This window comes from Pygocentrus nattereri, chromosome 16 (assembly GCF_015220715.1).
Source record: "Pygocentrus nattereri isolate fPygNat1 chromosome 16, fPygNat1.pri, whole genome shotgun sequence".
Classification (NCBI taxonomy): Eukaryota; Metazoa; Chordata; class Actinopteri; order Characiformes; family Serrasalmidae; genus Pygocentrus; species Pygocentrus nattereri.
In genome coordinates, this window is record NC_051226.1 from 37,834,499 (window position 1) to 37,848,683 (window position 14,185).

General features: G+C 43.6%; 1 protein-coding gene across 11 annotated transcripts in view; it reads left to right on the forward strand.

Annotated features, from left to right (window-relative positions):
- Positions 1–11,378, forward strand: part of slc4a4b (solute carrier family 4 member 4b) — an 80,533-nt gene extending 69,155 nt beyond the window's left edge. For 6 of the 11 annotated variants that reach the window (XM_037546167.1, XM_037546168.1, XM_037546169.1 and 3 more), the window contains 6 exons: positions 971–1,039; positions 1,326–1,433; positions 2,899–2,964; positions 3,111–3,272; positions 8,032–8,102; positions 9,520–11,378. In XM_037546167.1, coding sequence (XP_037402064.1) covers positions 971–1,039; positions 1,326–1,433; positions 2,899–2,964; positions 3,111–3,272; positions 8,032–8,102; positions 9,520–9,637 — 594 coding nt within the window. In that variant the 3' untranslated portion in view covers positions 9,638–11,378. Of the gene's footprint in view, positions 1–970; positions 1,040–1,325; positions 1,434–2,898; positions 2,965–3,110; positions 3,273–3,688; positions 3,783–8,031; positions 8,109–9,519 lie in introns of all 11 variants that reach the window. The other 5 variants (XM_037546171.1, XM_037546176.1, XM_037546177.1 and 2 more) reach the window with 3 other exon arrangements.
- Positions 11,379–14,185: the final 2,807 nt, after the last annotated feature.

Here is a 14,185-nt window from a genome sequence, read left to right on the forward strand (position 1 = left end):
TGAAAAATGATTCAGCACAGCGTGTTCTGCACTAAATCAAGCCAGCTTAGGGGCACGCACTGGGGTCCTGTACCAGTAGACATCTGTAAAAATAATATACTTAAAAACAGAAACAAAATATATGGTAATATTTGTGGTGCAGCTCTGCTTCAATACAGGGATTAGGAATCATCACATTCATCTCATATGAAATAGTATTCATCATAACATGGGAATAAGAGTAGATTAAATCAGTGATTATGACCACTGTGTGCTCAGACAAGCACACTGAGCGTCTCGATAATAACATGATAACAGATCATGAACTTGATAAGCTCTATGGTTTGATCATTCCCGCATCGCAAATATTGGTCGATAAGTAAATGTAACCAACTCGCTCTGATCATATGGAACTGACCCCAGATCAGCTCTCTGGCTTTGGTGAGGTGGGTAAATAGGACCACAGGGTTTTATCAGCTGTGACCCGATTGCAGTCTCAGCCTTATCAGCCTGGCTGATCTTATCTGGTGGAATAAAGTCAGGTGAAGTTTTAATCTGCCAAGCAGCAGCACTGAGACCATAGTTTAGGGGAGCATTCCAGAAAGATTTGGGTCTGGGTCTGGGTGTGTGTGTGTGTGTGAGAGAAACTAGTGCAGGGTAGGGTGGCTTAGTAGATTTTTCCATTGCACCTGTTCTTAGGAGCGCCACTGACATTTGATCCCGTTATCTATGGCAATATCAGAGATTGGGTAACGTCCTATACCGGGACGTCTATGGTAATGTCAATGGGTTCACGTCACATGCCATCAATATACACACACACACACACAAATATTTGTATATTTTGGTGTTTTAACGCATTTGTCTTTGTTTCTGTTGTTCTTCACGATATTTGTGCTCATGCTCTGTATTTGTCGTTTGCGCTTTTGTGTGTTTACGGTGTGTTTTTTGTGTTGTGTGCTGCTCGTTTATGTCTAATCTCTCTCCCCAGTTCATTCCCATGCCTGTGCTGTATGGAGTGTTCCTCTATATGGGTGTGGCGTCTCTGAACGGAGTGCAGGTGAGTCTGCCGGAGTTCGGGCCCATAGTGTTGTGATGCTGTGCGCGTATTTCCATGAATATAAAACACACACCGTTTCACAGACACGTTGACTTGCTGTACAGGACACCTCTATATATTCCAGAGGAGCGACTGAGTGTTACGAGAGTACCTGGCTCACACCTGGCTGTCTAAAAACTGACTTAGAATGAAATTATCACTATTAAAGCTCACATGTGGAATGTATTTCTCTCTCTCAACCTGTGTGTGTGTGTGTGTGTGTGTGTGTGTGTGTGTGTGTGAGCAGTTCATGGATCGTTTGAAGCTGCTGCTGATGCCAGCGAAACACCAACCAGATCTAATCTACCTGAGACACGTGCCCCTCCGCCGAGTTCACCTCTTCACCTTCGTACAGGTGTGTGTCTGCTGTGTGTGCTGTGGAATGGACCGACCGCTATGAGCACCTGGTGGACGGTGACAATTTTAGGGGGCTTAAATTCCGTCGCTAATATCAATAATATAAGCCGATATCATTTTATATTTTGTGGTTTTGTATTTTATTTCATGCTCCTGTAGTTTTAGTTGAACAGTGATGGGATTAAACCACGGTTAAATAATACAGCCCCATGATTTGAACCAATCATTGTAACTGAAAATAAGACAAAGACAACTTATCAGATGTTAAAAGTGAGAAATGTTATTGTTTTATTTTGAGCTTGATGCCAACAACACATTCCAAAAAGGTTGGGACGGGGGAACAAAAGGCTGGTACGGTTGTGGAACGCTAAAAAAAAACACCTGGTGGTTGATTGGCAACAGGTCAGTAACATGACTGGGTATAAAAAGGAGCATCTCAGAGAGGCTGACATGCACAACTGTGAATGAGCCATTAATGCTCAATGATATAAACATGTTTTGGCAACATCTGCTGCCGTCCAGACGACGTCTTTTTCAGGGAAGGCCTTGATTATTTCAGCAAGATGATGTCAAACCACATTCTGCTTGTATTACAACAGCACTGCTCCGTATTAAAAGAGCCCGGCGCTAAAGTGACCTGCCTGCAGTCCAGACCGGTCACCACTGAGAACATTTTACGTATTATGAAATTAAAAATATGACAAAGGAGCCCCTGAACTGATGAGCAGCTGAAATCTTATGTGTAGTAAGAACGGGAAAACATTTCACTTTCAAAACTACAGTTCCCAAACAAGACGGAGCGCTGTTAAAGAAGAGGTGAGGAAGCACAGCGGTGAACACGCCCCCGTCCCAACTTTCTTAGAACATGTTGTTGGCATCAAATTCAAAAATGGGCAGATATTTTTCAAAAAACAAAAAAAAATTCTCAGTTTCAACATTTGATATGTTGCTAATTCTTGCAGATAACAGTTCCAGGTGTAGGATATCCAGGAAGGTATGGACCCAGTGCCGTTTGGACAGGTTGTGAGGGGGTAGGCAATGCTGGATAATGACTTTTTGGCTGCCGTTAATCCAGCTAGCCGTATTTTCCTGGAACTTTCCGTAATGGGGAACTTAGAGTTGTCATTCAGTAAATGAGGGCCCATGGGGAAGTGTGTCTTGGTTAGAGAAGAGATAGAATCAACAACCTCTTCCCCAAAAGGCATAAACCATTGGGAAGTCCCACGCAATGCAAATAAAGGTCTCCCATAAGAGTCACAGCTGTGCTCATCTCCAAATCTGAGAACTGGGAGCTTCCAGCAAGTTTAACCTGATAAACGAGGGTTTGTTCCCCAGTATATTATTGAAAGTGGTAACAGTGTCAGATATTTGAATGGCTTTTACTTGTATTTCACTGGTGGAACTTAAATATTAGTGGATACTTGTCGCAGCCCTGATGTTTGTGTATGTGTGTGTTCTTGTAGGTTCTTTGTCTTGCCCTTCTTTGGATCCTGAAGTCCACTGTAGCAGCCATTGTCTTCCCAGTCATGGTGAGTGTAGCACGCAAAGTTTCCTAATGGTTGTGTTTGGACTTACTGTGCTCTAATTCTCTCTCTCTCTCTCTCTCTCTCTCTCTGTCTCGCCCTCTCTCTTTGTCTCTCTTTGTCTCTCTCTCTCTCTCTCTCTCTCTCTCTAGATCTTGGCCTTGGTAGCAGTGAGGAAAGCGATGGATTACGTTTTCTCTCAACATGATCTCAGTTACCTGGACGATGTCATGCCAGAGAAAGACAAGAAGAAGAAAGAGGATGAAAAGAAAAAGAAGAAGAAGAAGGGAAGCATAGACAGCGACATTAATTATGTAAGAATTTAATGTCCTATCCGTGACGGTGTTTGTGTTTTACCGCTGTTATCAGGACAAAACCTTGTATCTCCATTTTTGCCGTTTTTTAGTTCTTGGCATAGTTTAAAAACTGTTGGTCTTTAGATCGTCTCAAAATGTCGTGATGAACGGACCAACAGAAAGGGCCAAACATGACTTGGAAAAATGTTCCATTGACTTCCATTAAAAGTAAAGTAAGTTTTTTCCTTCTCCTGTGAAGTTGCTGTTTTGGAGATACGAGGTTTTGTTCCAGCAACAGTGTTATGCTACTTGTGTGATTGAAAAAAATCGATATATGTGTCCATATATATGATGTGTACAAATGTATGATTTCATAAATCATACTGGAAAGTGAGTTGTTTTTAGTGAGATTGTCCCACCACCTCCGTTTACAGTCAGACTTTCCGGGCAATGAGAATATTCCCAGTATAAAGATCTCCATGGAGATGATGGAGACGGAGCCAATGCTGGGGGACAGACCCTCAGAGAGTGAGTAGCAGTCCAGGACCTGCAGTGCGTTTGAATGCATGATGAGCTGGCAACCTCAGAGCTTTTAGAGCCAAATCAAGTAGGGCTGCAACTAATCATTTCTATTATTAATTAATCTGTCGATTAATAAACTAATCAGACCACTACACACTTACAGTCTGTCAGAGCGGCTGTGTGGATCATATGAACATTATAGAGCTTTTTAAATGAAACAGTAGAAGCCGTATCGCCCCCTACGCTTCCTGTAGTGTATTACAATCTGTCAGAGTGACTGTGTGGATCATATGAACATTATAGAGCTTTTTAAATGAAACAGTAGAAGCCGTATCGCCCCCTACGCTTCCTGTAGTGTATTACAGTCTGTCAGAGCGACTGTGTGGATCATATGAACGTTCTAGAGCTTTTTAAATGAAACAGTAGAAGCCGTATCGCCCCCTACGCTTCCTGTAGTGTATTACAGTCTGTCAGAGCGACTGTGTGGATCATATGAACATTATAGAGCTTTTTAAATGAAACAGTAGAAGCCGTATCGCCCCCTACGCTTCCTGTAGTGTATTACAGTCTGTCAGAGCGACTGTGTGGATCATATGATCATTATAGAGCTTTTTAAATGAAACAGTAGAAGCCGTATCGCCCCCTACACTACCTGTAGTGTATTACAGTCTGTCAGAGCGACTGTGTGGATCATATGAACAATAGAGAGCTTTTTAAATGAAACAGTAGAAGCCGTATTGCCCCCTACGCTTCCTGTAGTGTATTACAGTCTGTCAGAGCGACTGTGTGGATCATATGAACATTATAGAGCTTTTTAAATGAAACAGTAGAAGCTGTATCGCCCCCTACGCTTCCTGTAGTGTATTACAGTCTGTCAGAGTGACTGTGTGGATCATATGAACATTATAGAGCTTTTTAAATGAAACAGTAGAAGCCGTATCGCCCCCTACGCTTCCTGTAGTGTATTACAGTCTGTCAGAGCGACTGTGTGGATCATATGAACATTATAGAGCTTTTTAAATGAAACAGTAGAAGCCGTATCGCCCCCTACACTTCCTGTAGTGTATTACAGTCTGTCAGAGCGACTGTGTGGATCATATGAACATTATAGAGCTTTTTAAATGAAACAGTAGAAGCCGTATCGCCCCCTACGCTTCCTGTAGTGTATTACAGTCTGTCAGAGCGACTGTGTGGATCATATGAACATTATAGAGCTTTTTAAATGAAACAGTAGAAGCCGTATCGCCCCCTACGCTTCCTGTAGTGTATTACAGTCTGTCAGAGCGACCGTGTGGATCATATGAACATTATAGAGCTTTTTAAATGAAACAGTAGAAGCCGTATCGCCCCCTACGCTTCCTGTAGTGTATTACAGTCTGTCAGAGCGACTGTGTGGATCATATGAACATTATAGAGCTTTTTAAATGAAACAGTAGAAGCCGTATCGCCCCCTACGCTTCCTGTAGTGTATTACAGTCTGTCAGAGCGACTGTGTGGATCATATGAACATTATAGAGCTTTTTAAATGAAACAGTAGAAGCTGTATCGCCCCCTACGCTTCCTGTAGTGTATTACAGTCTGTCAGAGCGACTGTGTGGATCATATGAACATTATAGAGCTTTTTAAATGAAACAGTAGAAGCCGTATCGCCCCCTACGCTTCCTGTAGTGTATTACAGTCTGTCAGAGCGACTGTGTGGATCATATGAACATTATAGAGCTTTTTAAATGAAACAGTAGAAGCCGTATCACCCCCTACGCTTCCTGTAGTGTATTACAGTCTGTCAGAGCGACTGTGTGGATCATATGAACATTATAGAGCTTTTTAAATGAAACAGTAGAAGCCGTATCGCCCCCTACGCTTCCTGTAGTGTATTACAGTCTGTCAGAGCGACTGTGTGGATCATATGAACATTATAGAGCTTTTTAAATGAAACAGTAGAAGACGTATCGCCCCCTACGCTTCCTGTAGTGTATTACAGTCTGTCAGAGCGACTGTGTGGATCATATGAACATTATAGAGCTTTTTAAATGAAACAGTAGAAGCCGTATCGCCCCAAACGCTTCCTGTAGTGTATTACAGTCTGTCAGAGCGACTGTGTGGATCATATGAACATTATAGAGCTTTTTAAATGAAACAGTAGAAGCCGTATCGCCCCCTACGCTTCCTGTAGTGTATTACAGTCTGTCAGAGCGACTGTGTGGATCATATGAACATTATAGAGCTTTTTAAATGAAACAGTAGAAGCCGTATCGCCCCCTACGCTTCCTGTAGTGTATTACAGTCTGTCAGAGCGACTGTGTGGATCATATGAATATTATAGAGCTTTTTAAATGAGACAGTAGAAACCGTATCGCCCCCTACGCTTCCTGTAGTGTATTACAGTCTGTCAGAGCGACTGTGTGGATCATATGAACATTATAGAGCTTTTTAAATGAAACAGTAGAAGCCGTATCGCCCCCTACGCTTCCTGTAGTGTATTACAGTCTGTCAGAGCGACTGTGTGGATCATATGAACAATAGAGAGCTTTTTAAATGAAACAGTAGAAGCCGTATCGCCCCCTATGCTTCCTGTAGTGTATTACAGTCTGTCAGAGCGACTGTGTGGATCATATGAACATTATAGAGCTTTTTAAATGAAACAGTAGAAGCCGTATCGCCCCCTACGCTTCCTGTAGTGTATTAGTCTGTCAGAGCGACTGTGTGGATCATATGAACATTATAGAGCTTTTTAAATGAAACAGTAGAAGCCGTATCGCCCCCTACGCTTCCTGTAGTGTATTACAGTCTGTCAGAGCGACTGTGTGGATCATATGAGCATTATAGAGCTTTTTAAATGAAACAGTAGAAGCCGTATCGCCCCCTACGCTTCCTGTAGTGTATTACAGTCTGTCAGAGCGACTGTGTGGATCATATGAGCATTATAGAGCTTTTTAAATGAAACAGTAGAAGCCGTATCGCCCCCTACGCTTCCTGTAGTGTATTACAGTCTGTCAGAGCGACTGTGTGGATCATATGAACATTATAGAGCTTTTTAAATGAAACAGTAGAAGCCGTATCGCCCCCTACGCTTCCTGTAGTGTATTACAGTCTGTCAGAGCGACTGTGTGGATCATATGAACATTATAGAGCTTTTTAAATGAAACAGTAGAAGCCGTATCGCCCCCTACGCTTCCTGTAGTGTATTACAGTCTGTCAGAGCGACTGTGTGGATCATATGAACAATAGAGAGCTTTTTAAATGAAACAGTAGAAGCCGTATCGCCCCCTATGCTTCCTGTAGTGTATTACAGTCTGTCAGAGCGACTGTGTGGATCATATGAACATTATAGAGCTTTTTAAATGAAACAGTAGAAGCCGTATCGCCCCCCTACGCTTCCTGTAGTGTATTACAGTCTGTCAGAGTGACTGTGTGGATCATATGAACATTATAGAGCTTTTTAAATGAAACAGTAGAAGCCGTATCGCCCCCTACGCTTCCTGTAGTGTATTACAGTCTGTCAGAGCGACTGTGTGGATCAGATGAACATTATAGAGCTTTTTAAATGAAACAGTAGAAGCCGTATCGCCCCCTACGCTTCCTGTAGTGTATTACAGTCTGTCAGAGCGACTGTGTGGATCATATGAACATTATAGAGCTTTTTAAATGAAGCAGTAGAAGCCGTATCGCCCCCTACGCTTCCTGTAGTGTATTACAGTCTGTCAGAGCGACTGTGTGGATCATATGAACATTATAGAGCTTTTTAAATGAAACAGTAGAAGCCGTATCGCCCCCTACGCTTCCTGTAGTGTATTACAGTCTGTCAGAGCGACTGTGTGGATCATATGAACATTATAGAGCTTTTTAAATGAAACAGTAGAAGCTGTATCGCCCCCTACGCTTCCTGCAGTGTATTACAGGCTTAAACTTAGTCAGGCACTATTGGACTTGTAAGCTAATTGTTGCAGCCCTACGCTCAAGAGCTTTTGGCTTGGCTTTGGGTTTCTCTTTCTCTGTCTTTCGCTTGTTCTTTCTCTCTGTCCTGCTTTCTCGATTCGTCAGTTTGCCCAGCTGCACCCAGCCTGCTTGATCTGCACCAGTTGTGTTACTGGACTTTACATAACCTCTACGCGGTGCACTGCTAACCCTCTGCTAATGCTAGTGCTGATGCAGGGAATCTACAGGGGATACATTTCTGCTGCTTCAGTTTGCCAACTTATTTTCTTCCTTGTGTGATTTGTGTTTAACTCTTTCTACGTCTGTGTTCATTTTACAGGAAATAAACCCACGTCTTCCCTCTCTTCATACTGATGGACTGCGGTTCTTTTCCTCCAAGTCTGCATCAAGGTAAAAGTGCGTATTTCAGCTGTTAAAGCCATCAGGAGATCATGAGATCAATCTTTGGTGATACCGCAGTCATCTGTGGTTGGGTGTCCAAGGCTACGTTTACATTACCAGGCGAAGTCGCACAAATGTGATTTAGACTGTGTTCACACAGCAGGTAAATGTGGCTGAATCTGATCCATCCATCCATCCATCCATCCATTTTCTAAGCCGCTTCTCCGTCAGGGTCGCGGGGGGGTGCTGGAGCCTATCCCAGCGGTCTTCGGGCAGAAAGCAGGATACACCCTGGACAGGTCGCCAGTCCATCGCAAGGCAGACAGACAGTCACTCACACACAAGGGCAATGTAGCATGTCCAGTAGGCCTGACTGCATGGATTGTGTGGCATGCGCCTGGGGGGCCCCCCGGGCCCTGATGATGACGGGCGCGAGAGCCGGCAGGAAGGCGGGGCCCGAACACCCAGCAGGGACGAGCCTCGGCGAGGATGCCAGGGAGAGAGTCGTGAGTGTGGAGGGCGCAAAGCACTCTCTCCCCGGCGTCCTCACCAAGGCTCATCACCGCTGGGTGTTCGGGCCCCTCCTTCCTGCCGGCTCTCGCGGCCGTCATCATCGGGGCCCGGGGGGGTGGGTGCATGCCAAAGATTTACATAAGAGTCGCGTGAATTCTGATCTGACTGAGTCGCATCAGATTTCAGCACCACGTGCGAAAGCGTCTCAAATCAGAACTGAAAATGTCTGATTCAGTGTGTTTATCTGCTCAAACTGACACACATCTGTGTCACACATGGAGAAGAAGATCGGATTTGGGCCACTTTTACCTGCTGTGTGAACGTAGCCTAACTGTTTTAATGTGACATGGATCTGATCTTTTCAGATCTTGAGCCCCTGAAAGCATTTGACCCTCTTTCGGCCTTCGTCGATTTCTGTCAGATTTCTCAGTCTGAGCATGTGCGAGATCAGACGGTGGATGCCGCGAGATGCATCAAAACACTGTTGGAGCGGCGCTGAAACCAAACGTGCAATAAAGGATTTAAATATTCTTCATTTTCTAGATGTATGTTCATATTTTCAGATGTGTTTAAAAAAAGCAGCATGACGTTTACGTCGCATCTGGTTGAAGAGCAGAAATCTGATTACTGTCTGACTCGTGTCGACCTGGAGTTTCCCCATTATCTGATTACTAAAGTGCATGTAGACGTGTTGATCGGATTACTGACACAATCTGATTATTGCAGTTACCGGATTATTAAGTGCGTGTAAACGCACTCATTGTGTGATGGGGAGACGTAGCTAGTGGGTGCAGTTGGCGGTGACTACATTGGGGGTGACACTGTGTGAATAAATAAACACAGAATTCATTGTAGCAGCTTGAACATCATGATAAGAGCAAAACATCTTTAATGTCTTTCTCTCTCCTCCCAGTCAGGACCTGAACCCCTTCAAGAAGACGGTGGCTCAGATCCGAATTGATGTGGACAACAAAGACACCAAAGAGAACAGGTTCTTCTGGAAAGCTCCGACTGACGAAACATCCCTGTGAAAATCGTAGCCATTCCTTTACTCGCCCAAAAGATCTATTAAACCCACGTACACCAGTTCAGGACTGATCACATGACCAGGCTGAACATCTTCCAGCTCAAAAATTGCTTGTCAGATATCGGCCACTGCGTCAGTACGACCCAAAGGTGTTGGGTCTGCTGCTGCACTCCGTCAGTATTTGATCAGGAAAGAGGACTGTATGTAAAACTCTTCTCATTAAGGCCTCCACATATGTGTATATGAAGGAAGGAACGATTCAGAGATCAGAATCTGAGAGAGTCAGTCTTTCAGAGCCGTTTAGGAGCAAAGAAAACTCTACGCTAGACATTTCAATCGCCCGCCATCTCCCCCTGTCGTCTTCTGATCAGTCTTAAAAACAGAATCAGGTTTTATGGCCAAATTGTTAACCTGATGGAGCGTATCGGATCAAACAGAGCTGTATAAAGGGCTGTTTTCAAATCTTTCCTCAGTCGTTCTTTTTAAGCGTATAGCAAAATCCTTTGTACATAAAACTTACTGAAATCCTTCCTGCACTTAACAGCTGCCGGCTGTTTTCTTCCCGTTAGTGGGAAATCTTCGGCGTGAATACTAACCTTGACTCGTAGCTCTACCTCTTAGGACGTTATAGGTGCCAGGCACTACGGTCGACCAACGGTCGATGTCATTGTAAGAGTGGGCACAATGTAGGATGTCTCTATGAAACATTCTGTCTTCTTGTTATCATCAGTAATAACGACCTTCCCGCTGCTCTTTCGTAACGCTATGCAGAACAGGATCCGACAATCAAATCAGTGGGGAGGCTTTCTCGAGATTAAAATGTGATTTTATTACGATATTATGTACTTTTCAGCAGTTTATGGGTAATTTTATTACTGTGTGTGAATATATTTTTACTGTACTTCGTTTTTTAACAAAGAGATGATTTAGCCAGGCTGCTTAGACTTTTATACTGACGGAAATCAACGACTTTTGAACGAGATGACGGTGTGGAATACGTAGCCACACCAACAAAGAACAATCACAAGTCTTTAACTGCCATTATGCTGAAGCACTGTTTGAGATTTAAACTAATACTGTGATTCAACACGTTTTAGACTTTCCTCCATTGTTTTTTTTCCCCCCAAATAGAAATATTATCAGATCTAGTCTTCCTGTGATCAGAGATAACAAATCATCTTAGACTGTCTTCCTGTGACACGCCTAGACATTTCTTGCAGTCTTCAGACAAACTGTGCTGTCCACCTGTATTTCTTCTGTCTGGATGTGTACCAGCCTGCGACTGCTTGCCGAAAGTGGAATTCGGAAACCAGTACAAGGAGCAGGAGTCGGCATAGAGGGGCTCTGACATCTTGAGACCTGGGGCTGTTTTACAGAAACTTCCTCTTGTTTTTGTCTTAGGTTAAGATCTGACCGGTTAAGATAAGATTTCTCACAAATTCGTACTGCAGAAGCAGGTCTGACCTTAATTTAGGAATCTCATCTTATCTTACAGCATCTTTTCTTATCTCAGGTTAGGAAATCTTAACTCGATTGAAACTGACAATCAACTGTCGTGCCTGTTACCTAGCAACCGACCATACGTGCACAGCCAGACAGCTAACATTAGCTCCCATTACTGAGGTAAAAAGCGCCCCCCTGCTGTTTATCAGAGCATCGCCGCACCCCAGTTTCAGTCTCCATTTCCCAAACGCTTTGGCCGGGCGCACTAACGTCATTCCTCCTAATAAACAGACATACGTTCACCTCTGTCTCCTCCTTATTCACCACCATCACTGGAATATTTTATCTGATAAATTTTTAACACCTAAATGTAACAAGAAGAGAAGGTGGAGATCGAGTTTGCAGCGTCTGGGGCTTTTAAAACCCTCACAAATCAAGGCTAAGTTTTAAATGTATAGAAAAGTAGTGTAATTATGGCAGTTATAGTGAAGTGAGCTGCCTCTCACTTCATAAAACAACAAAAACAGATGATTAAAACAGATGAGAAGACACTTCTGGGGTTTATCTTAAAGGTAGGACAGTATTTAGGAGATTTAGTCCACACTCACAGAAATAAAGGTACTAAACTGTCACTGGGGCAGTTCCCCTCTCGTCACTGGGGTGGGACCCTCAAGGCTCCATCTCAGTGCCTTTAGTCAGGGATCATAACTGAACCATAATCCACTGAAATGATCTGTTCTAAGCTGGACTGACTCCAGACACCCCGCCTCGCCTCGCCTCGCCTCCAGGCTTTTACTCTACTGCTCTGTTTTAAAACATTCAGTTATGAAAAGGAACAAATACCAACTTTTCACCTGGAGAACCTGATTTAAGCTTCACAATCAGACCTTAAAACCACTGCTGGAGCTTTGAGGGAACATTTACACTGTTTGTACCTCGATGAACGAGAAACGTTCCTGAACAGAACCTTCATTTCTAACAGTCTAGTTAGGATGTTTGAGTGATACTGTTTTCTGATCTGGAGTTAATGATGAGAATATGAACTTAAAAACTCTGTTCTCTAACAGCTTCTGTCCTAAATTCACTCCTAACTAAAGTTGGCATGGTGACTAAGCAGATACGTTTCTGTAATACGGCCCCAGTTCTGCAGGATGTAGCGTGACCTTTTTCTGGTAGCTCCCCAAAACTTGGTTCTTGTGGGTGGACTGGGTGGCGCTGGCTGAAGGACAAGCTGGAAATGATTGAGTCGAGGTTTTGGGTGCATCAGCTTTCCACCCAAAGGCACAGCGAGAACGTTCAGAACCAAACCCTCATGTTTCAGTAGCTGGACGACACTTCGGCTGCCGTCACGGACTTGGAAACTGCTGCATGTGGGTGAATGTTGTCACAGCGGTCTCAAGGCGAAGCTGCTGAGATGCAGGTTCATCTGTATATCTTTGGAAGGTGTAACTGAACGTGAAGCACTTCTCTCTTTCGCTCTGACTAACGTGTTTGATTTTTGCTATTTTGCTATGAGCCTCTTTGAAAACGTTCTTATGAAAGTATTTATTGAATCTCTGTCTCACAGCTGTCCGATGGTCTCTGACAATGAAGGAGAGGCACGATTCAAATGAACTCGATCGCCCGAGATGCTGAAGAGCTGCTCTGAGTTTGATTATGTACATCATATTACAAAAAATCCATGAACTCACCTGCGATCAGACGACGGTATTATGACGTCTGTAATCTTAGATTTAGCGATCAGTTCACGTTTGATTTGGGTATGTTGTTTTTTTCCCCTCCAATCAGTTCTTATTGGCTTTGTGACTAAGCCGACACTACAGATATATATTTTTCTTGAAATGAAAGTGGAAATTAAAGACCTTGAAGACTGTTGCTTTTGTGGGGTTTTTTGTTTTCTTTATAAAATATTGCAGGTAATATTTTGGCTATACATCCAGGTAACTAAGGAAGTCAATTCCTATAGAAGGAGAGATTAAATGATCCCACAACAGGGAAATTTCACCTCCGCATTTAACCCATCCGTGCAGTGAAACACCACACACACACACACACACACTAGGGGGCAGTGAGCACACTTGCCCGGAGCGGTGGGCAGCCCAATCCGCAGCGCCCGGGGAGCAGTTGGGGTTAGGTGTCTTGCTCAAGGACACCTCAGTCATGGAGCGTCAGCTCTGGGCATCGAACCAGTGACCTTCCGGTCACAAGGCCGGTTCCCTGACCCCCAGCCCATGACTGCCATTCTAATTGTGCAGTCTTCCTCTTGGGATTAAGCGATTCACCAGTTCTAAGGTGTTCTGAATCCACAAGTATCCAGACGCTCCTAAATATTGAATTCACCTACTTTAATGCGCACTAGAAGATGCACGACCCATAGAGCTCTGCAAAAATCTGCTTAATTAAATGGTCTAGGTCTCTCTCATGTTCTGGATCTGCATGCGGCTCTTTTACTGCCCTGTTGTGCCTCCACAGCTGAATCAGATCAGTAGGTAATAATAAAATAATCCTCCTCTACAGTAAAATGAAGCTCTGCTGATCCTTCAACACAGTTTAACAGTAAATGGTCTTAAACGCTGGAGTTACTGTAGAACTGCTGATCAACCCTTTAACCCTGAAGATCAGCGCAGACGGCTGGTCACCATAGCAACACAGACAACAGTCTCGCCCAGCTAGTAGCTACGAAACGGCAAAGAGAGAGATTTAAGACGGACATCGATAATCTGGAGATGAATGGATCGGTGTTCATAATCACCCTGGTACGTTTAATCTGCAGCGAGAAACTGAAACACTAAAAAGTTGCAATGTTCAGCATCTTATTCGAATTTCCCTGTTCCACCTTAAATGGAGCAGCAGTTACGTTCCTGACATTCTTGACAAATTGAAGAAGAAGCCAGCGAATGAGAAGCTTCATCAAAATCGAATGTTGACAGACATTTTACAAAAATCTAAAGGAAAAGTTTCCTGCCGGAGATGTGAGAAAAGCAGCTCTAGCTGAGCTGAAGCTGAAAGCAGAGCAAAGCAAGCGCTATACTAGGACATCAGCACGTATTAAGACATACTGTCAGCCAAGATGGTGAAACGTTACTTCAATAAAACGGACATAAAATGT